The 14,594-nt window shown below is 43.9% G+C and overlaps 2 protein-coding genes across 2 annotated transcripts; both read right to left on the bottom strand.

Annotated features, from left to right (window-relative positions):
• Positions 1 to 583: 583 nt before the first annotated feature.
• On the bottom strand, positions 584 to 976 carry EV420DRAFT_1234633 (uncharacterized protein; the record flags this gene model as incomplete). The annotated part of the gene is made up of 1 exon (XM_060466571.1): positions 584 to 976. A coding segment is annotated over one exon (393 nt), but the record flags the coding sequence as incomplete, so codon positions are not given.
• A 12,630-nt stretch (positions 977 to 13,606) lies between these two features.
• Positions 13,607 to 14,173, bottom strand: EV420DRAFT_1277276 (uncharacterized protein; the record flags this gene model as incomplete). Its single annotated transcript, XM_060468019.1, has 1 exon — positions 13,607 to 14,173. A coding segment is annotated over one exon (567 nt), but the record flags the coding sequence as incomplete, so codon positions are not given.
• Positions 14,174 to 14,594: the final 421 nt, after the last annotated feature.

Genomic DNA, 14,594 nt, shown 5'->3' with positions numbered 1-14,594 from the left:
CAGCTTCATCATCACTGTCCTCATCTTCACTATCGCTGACATCCTGGAGCAGTGGTAGATCCGAGAAGTCTTCTTCATCAACATCTTCTTCCTCTGCAAACCATGCAGCATCAAACTCCTTGTCTGCCTTTGCCATGTTCACTTGTCCATGGCCCTTTCTTGGGCTTTGGCCTTCTTTTCCTCCTCCCTTCGCCCAACAATCTCTTGCCATATGTCCCTTCTGGTGGCAGTTATAGCACTCCACTGATTTTCTCGACTTCTTTCCACTGTTCCCACTGTAGAATGTGGCTTCCTTCTCACCTTTCCCTACTGACCTGACCTTCTGTCAGTCTGCTTCATCATTGATGCCCTGTAGCACCATGTCAGGATTGAGAGCCTTGCCAAAGAGTGTCGATGCACCTGTAAGTGTAGAGAGATATGTTTCAAATAAGGTGGGGAGTGATCCAAGGACTATTGCGATGAAGTTATCGTCACCTGGGTCTGCTCCCATCACAATGAGGTCCTCACGTATGGACTGTAGCTTTGTGAGGTGAGTCTTCACATCACCTCCTTCTGCGCATCGCTCATCCTGGAGCTTCCGGTGCAGATCAACTGTGACCATCTTCGATTTCTTCTCATACTCTGACTTTACCTTGTCCCACATCATTTTTGCCATTGCCTTGCCCTTCACCTTCAAGAATAATGAATCTAAAATGACTGAGGCAATTCCCTGCTTGATTACAGCCTGCTCAGACTTCCAAATCTGGCACCTCTTCACGTACTCGTTCATTGCCTTTGTCTCATCTGCTGTGGGATTCTTGGGATCTACCACAGCTGGCATAGTCAGTTTTGTTGCAGTCATGACATTCTCAAAATGGTCGCTCAGACCCACAGCATCGACAGCAAAAAGGAAGCAGTCACGAAAGAAGATCCAGTTCGTGCCATCAGCCTTGCATGCAGGGAGCTTGGCGAAGTACTCACCAAGTTTCGCAGTGGATGAGAAAGTGTTGGTGGACATGATTGATTGATAGCGAGTCTATGCAGGGTGTGTATGTTATCATTGGAATTCAGTTATGGCCAGGGCCCATAACCTATTAGCAGCAATAGAGTAAGTGGAAGGATAATCTATCTATAAAGCGGTACAACTATGAGGCTTTTATACCTGTACAATTATTCTAGTATATTCTATAAGTGTCCTAAAATTATAGCTAAGTGAATCAGGTAGAAACTTTGAGTATTGACGTGACTTTGCATGCACAGGTAAGGTCTGTTGACCGGTAGAAGGTTAGCACATCGGCTTGTTCTGCTAACAATCACCATGTTAGATGAGCCCTCAAGAGCTCAAAGAACCCCATCAGATGTGTCCAATCTTGGATTACTTAGACCCTGTGCATGCATACAGGCCACCACTGCCAAAAGAGCTTCAACTTGCTCTTTTTGTCCTTCTGGTCCTGATTTGTTCAGTCATGCATTTATTGGAATGGCTGAATCAGAAATATGGTATATGTCAAGCTGCTCCTTAGTAGCCTTGACACTGAGTTGTCTGATTTGGTCTTTCTCCAGCACAAGAACAACACTCTGAAGCTTTTCTAATGCTTCATTCTTCTTCTTTTTCTGCTCCATGACTTTTGCCTGCTTCGCTTTTGCTGCTGCTTCATCTGCTTGCACCTGTTCAGCCTTTCACTTTAATTCTGGTTTGCTTTCATCCAACTTCTGGGCCTGCTGGCGAAGATACACAAGATCATCATTGGTAAGATGCTTGTCCATCCATTCTTGAATATTATTCTGATTGTATATGAAGTGCATGTTGAATTGATGCAAGGTTAGGCAGGGTTTTCGACACATAGTGATTCTGAGGGTTCCAAGAGCACCTTCATTGATGTCATTTGTTGCTGGCATTCATGCAGCTTCTCATTCCTCTGCAGTAAGTCTATTGATCAAACCACCAGCTTCAAACTCTGATGTGAATTGTGTCCAGGTTTCCAGGCACCCTTCCATGAACACAACAAATGCATCATGGAAATATGAGATCTTGGGTATCCACTCCTGTACAGCTTTGGCAACAGTTTCATTATGCCATGTATGTCTGTCAAATGTTCCTGTCACTCCTGATGCATTTGCTCCAATGACAAGGTCTGGGTTTGCGATGATTTTGTGGTAGTGGTCAGTTATATTCTGATGAAGCAGGCCAAGATCTAATAAATTGACATGCTTTACTCTGTAACGAGCATGCTGACAGAAACTCAACTTCCACTCAATCCAACAAACCACATTTCAGAACCCTACAGATTCCAATTCCTAGTTTCTATTTCATATTCTATTTTATATTTCATCTCTCTATTGTAATTTATCAATAGTCCAACATTGGTAGTGAATATGTCATCAGACTCCATTGGCTGCTAACTGGTAGAATACAACCTCCAACAACCCTAGAATGTAGACCAATTTGAGTAGGAACTAGATCAGACTCCTAACTAGTATATAAGCCTTAGAATTACACTGTAGATACTCAGTTTGAATATCAACTTGGTTCAGCCCAATCTCTCTCTCTGACTCTCAGTCAACTCTTGTCCTCCAGTCTGCGGAACTCTGATCTGGTGGACTTATCTCCCAACCCTTCCCTATCATTCCATGGACTTCCATCCATACTCATCTTAGGGCTTTGGCTCAGGGGTGATGTTGCTAATAGCTTTGCCTATGCCTAATGCATCCCACAGCATTCCGCTATGTGCACTTACTGCCACAATCCTATTGGCACAATCCTAACAGTACATTTGAACTCAAACCCTTGAGTCAAAATTTTCATCTAAATCATGTCTTCTACCTTCACCCTTCCTCCAGAAACCAACCCCAACTCCACAGCCAACAACCAAATCTATACCATGGAGGATATCTCTGCCTCTGCCTCAAAGGAGGGTCTGCTCTCCTTTGGAGCAGATTCCACTCCTTCCCAATGTGCCTGTAGGGAGACCTACTTGCACAGTGGTTTCACTGCTTGGCAATCTGACACTAACAGGTCACCTAACCCCTTCCTAGCCCAGCAATCAGAATCCAACAGCTGGGGCGAGTATTGGAATGACTCTCCATGGAACTCACCTACATCTCTGTTTGATGACATCCAAGGTCGCGATGATGACGACGACCAAGGTTCAGAAGACAGAGACTTCCCCTCTCATATGCCAATGAATGGCTGTGGATGCCCATTGGAAAATCCTGGTGGTGGCCCACCCAATCCTGGTGGCCCTGGCAGTCTCAGTGGTCCCGGTGGTCCTGGAGGAGAACCTAACAACAATCCTGATAACAATCCTAATCCTCCCAATAGTGATGTCCAGATCCTCATTCAACTGATGAATGTTCTCCACAGCATCTCTGATATGGTCAATGGCAATTGACAACATGCTGTATGCACCAAGGTCAAGAAACCAGATACCTTTGATGGTTCAGACTCTCGAAAACTCAAAGTCTTCATTGTCTCCCTCCAGTTAAACTTCAATGACCGTCCCAATGCATTCTGATCGGACATGGCCAAAGTCAACTATGCCATCTCCTTCCTTTCCAGTGTCGCACTCGACTAGTTTGAACCAGATATCCTCCACCCGAATCACCACAATCCTCCTGCCTGGGCATATTCCTATGCTGCCTTTCTTTCAGAACTCCAAACCAACTTTGGCCCCTTTGATGCCATTGAAGATGCCAAAGATGAACTCGAAAACCTTTGGATGCACGATGGAGACTGCATCATGAAGTATATCATCAAATTCAATCAGTATGCTGCCATCATTGGCTATGGCGACAACTCCCTTCACCATGCTTTCTATCATGGTCTTTGTTCCCACATCAAGGATGATATGGCTCACTATGGAAAGCCTGATAACCTCTGCGATATGCGCAATCTTGCTCAGGAGCTTGACGCTTGCTACTGAACTTGGAAAGCCGAGATATCCCAAGAAAATTGCAGTAACCCTTCCTCCTCCACCCATAGCAATAAGTCAAAGGGTTCTAATTTTTTGGCTTTCAACTCCAACTCTGCAGGCCAAAAATCATCCAATTTGGGCTCTATGGGATCACCATCATCTTCTTCCAACAACTCTTCCTTGCCTTCCAACCCCAAGCCTTATGCTGACAAGCTAGGCAAGGATGGCCATCTTACTCAAGAAGAAAAGGACCGTCACCTGAAGAATAACCTCTGCATGTTCTGTGGAGGTAAGCATAAGACTGAAGATTGCAACAAGCACAAAGCCATGGCCTCTGCCCATGTCCATGCTGCTGCTGTTTCTTCCCCTCCTAAGTCATCTGCCTCTATTGAACCGGTTCCCTTGGAATTGGAAAACTAGAGAGCAACCCTGTATCCTCTGCACTAGGATAGGGTTGCATTGACTGTCATTGTGTATCAGAGATTGTAACCCTCAATGCTGCCACTCTTTCCAACCATTCTCTAACTGTCCCTCTCTCCTCTGAAGTCAGCTCCGGATCGGAGTCTGATGGTTTTCCCATTTCTACTATCCTTCGTTTCCTTGCTCTCATGGATTCTGGCTCTAGCCACTGCTTTGTCAATTCAAAGTATGTTGAGGATCACAATCTCCTCACCAAATCTATTCTTTTTGTCCAACTTTAGCTTCTTGATGGCTCTATCAGATCTCACATTTCTCAATCCATTTCTCTTTCAATCCATTTCTCTTCCAGAGACATCCTTCCTATTGACTTCTATGTCACTCATCTAGACTCATCTTGTAACGTCATTCTGGGATACAACTGGCTCTCCCACTACAATCCATTGATTGACTGGGTAAAGCACAGTATCACTTTCCATTCACCATTATTGGTTGTTTCTTCTTCAAGCACTTCCATGATGATGAGCCTCAAGGCTCTGTACACTCAGAATTCACAGATTTTAGCATTATAATAAATGCCTTGTCCACTTAGTGGACTTTCCCTAAGTCAACAATTGCAATCATGGCAATACCCACTTTTACCACCAACTATCCATCCCAACTCGTATTCCACATCAATATGCACCACTTCATTATTGCCACCAGGCACCTGATTGCAGATCTCATGGAATTAGGACTATCATTGATCACTCAGCACAGCCATCACTGACATCAGCATCAAGCATCACTTAATAGAATGCCACAGTCAAAATACCTACTCCATGGCAAAAGACTTAATACCATGACCTTTCCACCCTTTACTAATGCTGTTACAATGCCAAGACAATGCTGCACACATCTACTTCAGTGTACTACCTTCAGTGTACTTTGCTGCAGCAACACAGCAGCCCAAGAGTCCATATGTTGACAGAATTCTTTCTGATCACTAAGTCTATATGCAGTAAAACCATGTGGGTGCTGTTACTTTAGAACTCTGGGAGCATGCATTTTGTATCATTTCTTACCAATTGATGTACTAAGGACTTACTAAGGACTCATTTCAAGTATTCTAATTTTATTCCAGACTTGTAGTATAAAAGCTAGTGTAATAGTAGTAGCTAGAGACAACAAGTTACCAGACATAAGTTATCGCAACCGTTATCGACCACCATCACCACTTGTACTCACTAGAAGACAGACAATAAAATCTAGTCACTCCGACTGTCAGTTTCAGTATAGGATAGTCTCTATGTAGACTCAGAATCAGTATAAGTTTTGTTTTGCCATTGTTAATCTCAGTATAGTTTCAGTATCAGCCTCGCCCAGTCTCAGTCATCGTTTTGCTGCTGCTAGTCTCTCATCATATTTCTATCAGCCAGTCTCTCTTTGCTTTACCACCAGTTTCTCGACTACAGTCTTCATCTATTGCTGTCACAGTATTTGTTATCTTGCCAAATGGTATTTCTCTTTGATGGCATTTCCATTAATTCTGCCAATTCCACTCATGGCTTTACTAGCTAATTACCATCACTTTGTTCACAGCTTGCTGGTATTCCCAGTTATACCAGATTCTATTCCTTCTCGTATATCGAGACCCCTCCTGGCTTACAGCCAACATTTTCTAGTACTTGATCGTTAAGGGTACTACTTCGCTGACTGAAAAGTCACAGTGTATACTTGTGTTCTTGAGGAATTCATCGCACAGAGGTGCACTGAAACACTTGCACAACAACAAAGCCTTTATTGCCGCTACACACTATTTGCTGTGAACTCCTCTAGAGTTTTGGTTTTTGCTGTTGCCACGGAAGTTTAGGCTCATCAGTGGCTGCTGACACACATGTGCCAGTCCACTTGGACTCTTCCAGTCCAATCCAATCATCCCAATCCTCTTCTCCCATCCCAAAATCAAGATCCCAATGGACTCTACCACCTTACTAGCCTATCTACTCCTACTCTATCATCCCTTTCTTTGGTGCTTCGGCCACCCCCAAGATATCTATTATTTTGGCTGCTGCTTTTGTCCAAGCCTGTGCAGAAGAAGGAGCTCAGCAGTTCACATTGCAGCCTTCTATGCCTAGTGTTAGTGGCAAGGCTACCTCCACAGCGCCTGCTGATCTATCTGATGTCTCACCAGAGTACCATGAGTTTGCTGATGTATTCAGTGATTCTCTTTCTGAAAAACTCCCTGAACATCACCCTTATGACCTCAAGATCAATATTGAGGAAGGCTCCATTTCTCTGCTCGGACTTATCTATTTTCTTTCTGAATCCAAACTAAAAGCCTTATGCAAGTTTATTGACAATAATGTCTGTAATGGTTTCATCACTCCTTCCTGTTTTCCACATGGAGTTCTGGTACTGTTTGTCAAGAAGAAAACCAGTGAACTTAGACTCTGTGTAGATTATTGTGGCCTTAATAAAATCTCTAAAAAAGACCATTACCCTCTGCCCCTCATTTCCTACCTCCTCAATTCCATGTGTTCTGCTCATCTCTACACCAAGCTAGACCTTCAACATGCCTATTACCTTGTCCACATAGCTGAGGGTGATGAATGGAAATTGCATTTCAGACCTGCTATGGCTCCTTTGAATGGTGTGTCATGCCATTCAGACTCACCAATGCTCCTGCAGCTTTCCAACACTTCATCAACAACATCTTCTCTGACATGCTCAATGTATCCATTGTCATATACCTGGATGACATCCTTATCTACTCTGATAATCCCAAGGAACACTGAAGACATGTATGCAAAGTCCTACACAGACTCAGGGCTAATAGCCTCTACTGCAAAGGCTCAAAATGCAAATTCCATCGGGACTCCGTCGAATATCTTGGTTACATCCTCTCACCTGAAGGCTTATGCATGTCTGAAGACAAGGTCAAGGCTATCACTGACTGGCCAGTTCCATGGAAAGTTAAGGATATTCAATCCTTCCTTGGTTTTGCCAACTTCTACCACTGTTTTATTCATGAATACAGTGAGATTGTCCTGCCCTTAACATGACTCACTCGCAAGAGTACTCCATGGAAATTTGACAATGAATGCCTATCCGCTTTCAACAAGTTGAAGCAAGCCTTTACTCATGCACCTATCCTTACCCACTGGCTTCCTGACTGCCAACTAGTTGTGGAAACTGACACTTCTGACTATGCCATTGCTGCCATCCTATCCATCTACCTTGATGATGGTGAGATCCACCTAATATCCTTCTTGTCACAGAGCCTCCACAGCATGGAACTCAACTATGATATGCATGATAAAGAACTCCTAGCCATTTTTAAAGCTTTTAAATATTGGCACCATTATCTTGAAGGCTCCATGGAAGCCATTGATGTCATCACAGACCACAAGAACCTTGAATACTTCTCTACTACCAAGGTTCTTACTCAATGTCAAGTGCACTAGTCTGAATTCCTATCCCAGTTCAACCTTGTAATTCAGTTCCAACCAGGTAAACTTGGTGGGAAACCAGATGCCCTCACTAGACAATGGGACATCTACCTCAAAGAGGGGGATAGTCAATATGCTCAAGTCAACTCTCATAATTTCCAACCTGTTTTCACTCAAGAACAACTCTCCACTTCACTCCATGCAACATTCCTTGAAGGCCCTGTCTTACATGCTAGTGCTATCATGGACATTGACAAACTTCACACTGATATCAAGAATGCACAGCCATTGGACTCTGCTGCAACTGAAGATTTGCAACTCGCATCCTCCTCTTCCAATCCCTCCCAGTGGTCCATAGATGAATCAGGACTACTACACCTTGACAACCACATCTATGTCCTGGACTCCAACGATCTCTGCCTCCATGCTCTCCAAAACAATCATGACCACATCCTGGCAGATCATTTTGGTCAAAATCGGACTCTTGAACTTGTCTGATAGAATTACACCTGGCCACAGATGTGAGAATACGTTCACCATTATGTTAAATCTTGCACCACCTGCGGATGTAACAAAGCACCTAAACACTGCCCATTCAGCTTACTCAAACCCTTGCCAGTTCTGGAACACCTGTGGGATTTCATTTCCATGGACTTCATCAAACAATTACCGGGTTCCAACAAATTCACAGCCATCCTTGTAGTGGTTGACTGTGCAAGTAAATAAGCAATTTTCATCCCTACTCATGACACCATCAACTTCAAGGAGCTTGCCCGGTTATTCATTACCCATGTGTTTGCTAAGCATGGCGTTCCCAATCACATAACCTCTGACCGCAGCTCCAAATTTGTCTCCCAGTTCATGTGTGCCCTTGCTAAAGCTTTAGATATGGAGCTTCACTTCACTTCTGGATATCACCCGAAGGCTGATGGACAAACCAAATGTGCTAACCAAACTCTGGAGCAATACATCTGCATCTACTGCTCCTATAAACAGGACAATTGAGATACCTTACTACCCATTGCAGAGTTTGCCTACAATAATGCTCCCAATGCCTCCACCAGAATCTCTCCATTCTTTGCTAACAAAGGCTACCACTCCAACATCACCGTGCATCCAGAACGAGATATCGCTTCCACCTGGGCCTGTGACTTCATTGTTAACCTCAACGAGCTCCACCAATTTCTTCGAGATGAGATCACCTATGCTCAGTCTTGTTACAAATTCCAAGCAGACAAGCGATGGTCTCTGGCCCCTGATTTCAAAGTTGGTGATAAAGTCTACCTCAGCTCCAAACATATCAGAACTACTCACCCTACTGTGAAATTTGCTGAAAAAGCCCTAGGACCATTCAAAATCATCACTCAGCCTGGATCCCATTCATTCACTCTCAAACTCCCATTGGACCTCTGCTCCATTCACCCTGTATTCCATGCCTCCCAACTTGAACCTGTGGAGACCAATACTATCCCTAACCATACCCAACCTCCTCTACCTCCAGTTGAAGTTGATGGTGAAGAACAGTACGAGATTGCTCAAATTCTTGACTCAAAGCTTGACTGTCAGTTCCACTGTTCACTCTTATACCGGGTCCAATGGTTGGGTTATGAAGGTACTGATGAAGATTTTGCCTGCTACAGAATTCTCTGCAGATGAATATATTGAAGAATTCCACCAACATTACCCAGACAAACCAGGACTGTTATCCAAAGTCACCATCCACAAAGTCTCCCTTAAACCCTCATCCATTGTTTCTTGACCTACCCATAACTTATCAGCTCCCTATGGGTTCCACCCCTTGAATTTCAAATCAAATCTTGGAAAACTATTGCAAATTACCTTTCTAATTGAGAACAGAACCCATCGGATGCCTAGTTCTTGCTTTCCCTTATTGCTCACTCTTATTCACTCAAGCCTACAAACCAAGAGATAGTTAATTATTGCCCACGCTATCAAAATCATACCACAAGATAACATCCAAAAAATTATAATACAAGTCCAAGAAATGATGCCTAGGATTCCACATGCACCAACTCCCCAGTAAACACATCCTCATCCATCTTGTCTTTCCCTCTATCATCCTCCTTCTCTTCATCACTCATAACCAATAACTCCAGCTCATCCAACGCTAGAATTCTGATGGTGCCCGTGCAAGGACACATCTCTTCCCTCTTCTCCTCACCATCCACTTCTCCCTCGGAATCCTCTACTAAAAACTCCTCCACATCCTCAAGGTATTTCTTTCACAACACTCATTCAGCCTGACAGCCTCTGAGGGTGTAAAACTTTGCCCTTGTATCCAAAAAACAGTCCTGACACTTGATGGCCAACTGAAGGCCATCCTCCCCAAGACACCCATACCAGACCTCCATGTTTGCCAGCTCGAAGGGATCCTTGGGATTGAGAGACTTAATGCCCATAACTTGGGCATTCCAGACATGGGCGACATCCTTGTCCAGTCGTATCCGCATTGTGATCCTTAGGGCTTCTGAGTTTATGTTCTTGAGGTCCTCAAGCTCAGCCTTGGACACCTCCCATTCCTTCCTAAACTCATTATCAATGAAACCTGACGGCCATTCCAGTGTGTCACCCTCATGAAAGTCATCCACCAGGTCATCAACCCAGCTTCCGAAGATGTTGACTTTCTCTTCTACCCTCTCCAAACCTTCCTGGAAGGTGTCCATGTTGTCACAAAGTTGTTGTAAGAGGTCCATGACCTCACCGGAACCCATGGACCCTGACCCTTCACCCTGGCTAAATACACACTTGCTCTTCTTCAGCTTACACTGCTTGCAAGTGCACCTGCAGCAAATAAAACACTTGACATCGTCCGCTTTACAATGCCCACAACACCCTACAGAACAAGTCAGCACAAGCCATGGAAGTAACTTACCGTTACCCTTATACTCTTCATCATCTGCCTGCATCTCAGGCTCAGTCTTCAACTTCTTCAGTGGCCTCCCCGATGGCTCTTCAACTTCTTCATCTCCACTCACCACCACTGCCACACTAGATTTGACCTTCCTCTTCCTCGAAACACCCATGGCCTCTGAATTGGTTGCCTTACCCTTGCCCTTCTGATCCTTCCTCTGCTTCACCAATTTCCTCAAGGCCTTTTCCTTGAGACCCCTCTCCTGCTCATTATCCCTATCAGAACCACCCTCTCCATTGCCACCTTCCTCCCTCTCCTTCTCCTTCTCAACCTTCACAGCATTCCTGATCTCATCCTCCAACTTCTCCCTCTCCATGGCCTCCCTCTCTTCCTCTAACTGCCTTGCCTCTTCCTCCTGCCAGTTTCTCTCTGTGGCCTCCTGCTCCTCTCTCTCCTTCCTTGCTTTGGCCTCTGCAACCTTCCTCTCCTGTGCTAATTTTGTCTCTTGCCATTCTAACTCTAGAGCCTGCCTCTTTTCCTCCTTTTGTTTCTGTGCCTTCCAGGCCTCACGGGCCTCCACAGCATCCTCCCTAGCTTTTTCCGTGGCATCCCGCTCATCATGAAAGGCTTCCAGGTCTTCAGGCTAAATATCTTTGGGTGTCAGGGCAGGCTCGTATAGTTCATGTGTCATGGAAACATAGTACTCAATGATTGATGACATGACCAATGATAAGGACAAAAATCAGAAAATGGAGATGGTGGTGATAGAAAGCTAAGAGGTAGAAAACCATGTGACCAACCTGAAAAAATTCCACATGGTCACACTCAGCCATCGGGATCTGCATCCTTGAGGGCAAGAACACTAAGAGGGGAATACTGTAACGAGCATGCTGATGGAAACCCAACTTCCACTCAATCCAACAAACCACACCCTGTAATCCTATGGATTCCGATTCTCAGTTCCCATTTCATATTCCATTCTATATTTTATCTCTCCATATTAATTTATCAATAGCCCAATATTAGTAGCGAATATGTCATTGGACTCCATTGGCCACTGACCAGTAGAATACATCCTCCGACAACCCTAGAATGTAGAACACTCCAAGTAGGAACTAGATCGGACTCCTAACTAGTATATAAGCCTTAGAATTACACTGTACATACACAGTTTGAATATCAACTTGGTTCAGCCCAATCTCTCTCTCTGACTCTCAGTCAACTCTTGTCCTCCAGTCTGTGGAACTCTGATCCAGTGGACTTATCTCCCAACCCTTCTCTATCATTCCACAGACTTCCATTGTTATGACTGCAGCCTACTTACACGTGGAATTTTGCAATCTAGCATGTTTTTACATGCACACAGAGATATAGTGAGCGAGCGGACTAAAACATGTCAACACTAATGCTATGCAGTGCAAGGATGCAGAATATAACTTATGGCATAAGAAGCAACAGGATTCTAAACAGGACTTCGTCACAGCACCGTACCTGATGGGCATGCATGATGAGAAGGCTGAACCCTATACCCAGTGCACTATGCCCTAACTTACAAGCATGCTCACGGAAGTTGGATGACACTTTGAAGGTTGCATTAACATTGAAAGTATTTAGCATGCTCACTAACTGTGATGTGCAGTACCTGAAAATCTGGGGAAATCCTTATGCAAGATGACAGATATCACCAGAGCAAACTTGGACAGTGAGTCTTGGCTGAAGTCCATGAGCCTGTGTTCCATTGTCCAGAGTCCTATTGTTCAAAGACTCACTTGTTGCTGTGTCTACGAGAAGCCTCTGTGAATCCAAGAAAGAAGTACTGAAGGACATATGTTAGAAGTGATAGTTCCATACACCTAGACCTGTCAGTCATCAGAGAACAAGCCTGTGGGTGTCGGGAGAGCACCTCTTGGCACATGTTTAGCGAGCTCACTATAGAAATGAGATTAAAACTGGGAAGTCCGACTCAGATGCTCAGTAAGGCAGCAGTGGCAATGTACTATGCACGTAGGGGTCTGGGTACTGTGCGACGTTTGTAATTCTAAATTCCCTGTAGTATAAGTAGGACGGTTCCAGTAGATAGAAGCAAAGTTTCGAGCCCCCAAGTTCCCATGCACACATTGAAGGTGGTACTGTAACAAAGGATCAGTTTGTAACTTCAAGCTTTGTATAGAATTAGCGAGCTCACTCAGAGAAATCCGAGATACCCTTTTGATAAGACTTTTGAGAACTTACTCAGAGTGAATATGAATCAGTGACACTGTTTCCATTCTGTTAAGTGTGATAAGTCTGTTCAGAGAATGTGTTGAAGTGGAAATCTGAAATCTGTTCTGTTCTGTTCTGTTTCAGTCTGTTCCGTGTCAGTTCTGTTCAAAGTTTCGTTTCTGAATCTGTTTCTGAGCACTTCTGAAGTGTTCTTGAGTTGAGATAACTTGCTGAAGTTAGTTGGAGAACCCCTACATACAGTTGTGTAGTGAGCGGGCTAAGTCAGTGCTTGCCTGTGGTGTTCTTTTAGCAAGCTCACTATTGTTTTAACATGTATCATCTCTGTTTCTGTTGGGATCAGTGTCCCTTGTGTATTTTAACCTGAAACTGCCTTGAAGGTTGCATCGCACCAGTAAACGACCTTCCTGTAAAAGTCCCTAGATTTAGGAATTCCTTAGAGAAAGCTTAGCTTTGTTAAGAGCATCAAGAATAAGAGAAACTCTGCGAGATATTGAAGTATAGTTGGATCGCATTAGAAATAATCGCTCCTCCTAGAACTTACGAGAGTGATTGTATTTTGTATAGTTATGTGAGTGTGTGTGTGGGTTTTTGAGGTTCACCTTTTAGCCTGCTCACTATTCCACAGGTGCCCACAGCTGGCCTCTTCACCATCCGTACTCATCTTAGGGCTTCAGCTCAGGGGTGACATTGCTAATAGCTTCACCTACACCCAACACATCCCATGGCATTCTGCTATGTGCACTTACTGCTGCAATCCTATTGGCATGATCCTAACATACTCCAGGACCATGCACATACCACATGTACAAGTGGCTGAAGACTATGTTATACATGGTGAGTAGCAACAGTTCAACAATTGTTGGCTCATCTTGAATTGCAGCCAAGAAATTCTTCTCAAGATTGGTAAGTCCTGCTTTGTTCTTTTTGTAGCAGATGGTGTCTAGGAATTCAATCAACAGCAATTGATGGAGAATGATGAATTTAGCTCCATCACAGTTAGATTGATAGTGTGTACTGCTCATCCCAGAATAAGCCATGTCACAACCCAGTTTCTGCCTGAAGAACCACAAGAATGTGTCCTGCTGGCCCTTCTTGTCATCTTTGTGATGGAAAAGAAGGCCACCAAGCATCATTGTCTTGACATCACCATGGCCAGAAACTTTTTCCATGTGAATTTCAGCAGCTGTGTGCTCTCCTCCAACAGATGTTGAGGCAAGAACAGCTGCATTATCCTTATTTGCAAGGAGAGTCAGTAGCATAAGTCCTTTTGATTTCCAAAATTCACTGATTGCCTTGTCTCCTCCCTTCACCATATTTAGATCTTTGTGCATATAGCATCTGCCCTACAAGAATAAGTCAAACTTTCATTTCTTGAGATCAGGGATTTTGTCATACTCCTGACCACCAAGTTCTCAAATCAATGATAGCATTGTTTTCTTGTCATATTGTAGTCTTTCTTCTGGTGAGAGGTTTTCCCAAATTTCCACCCTGCCAAGCTCATCAATTCTTGCTTCCTTCATAGCTATGAGAAGCTTGATCAGGTCAGGAAACTCTAGCTCTGACATCTATTTTTTGCCTAAGCACTGATTCTGTTCATCTTTTCTTCCAGGTATGAAGTAGGGTATTATCCTTCTTCTGGTCTGCTGCATGATCACTGTTGGTACTATGCAGTTTTGTGATAAAGTTGTCTTGAGAAAAAGACATAGTTTCACACTGAGCTAATGGATTAGCATTAAAGATTTAAGCACATTCATTGAG

Source organism: Desarmillaria tabescens (genome assembly GCF_030435595.1).
Source record: "Desarmillaria tabescens strain CCBAS 213 chromosome Unknown EV420scaffold_52, whole genome shotgun sequence".
Classification (NCBI taxonomy): domain Eukaryota; kingdom Fungi; phylum Basidiomycota; class Agaricomycetes; order Agaricales; family Physalacriaceae; genus Desarmillaria; species Desarmillaria tabescens.
This window is presented reverse-complemented; position numbering and strand designations above follow the sequence as displayed.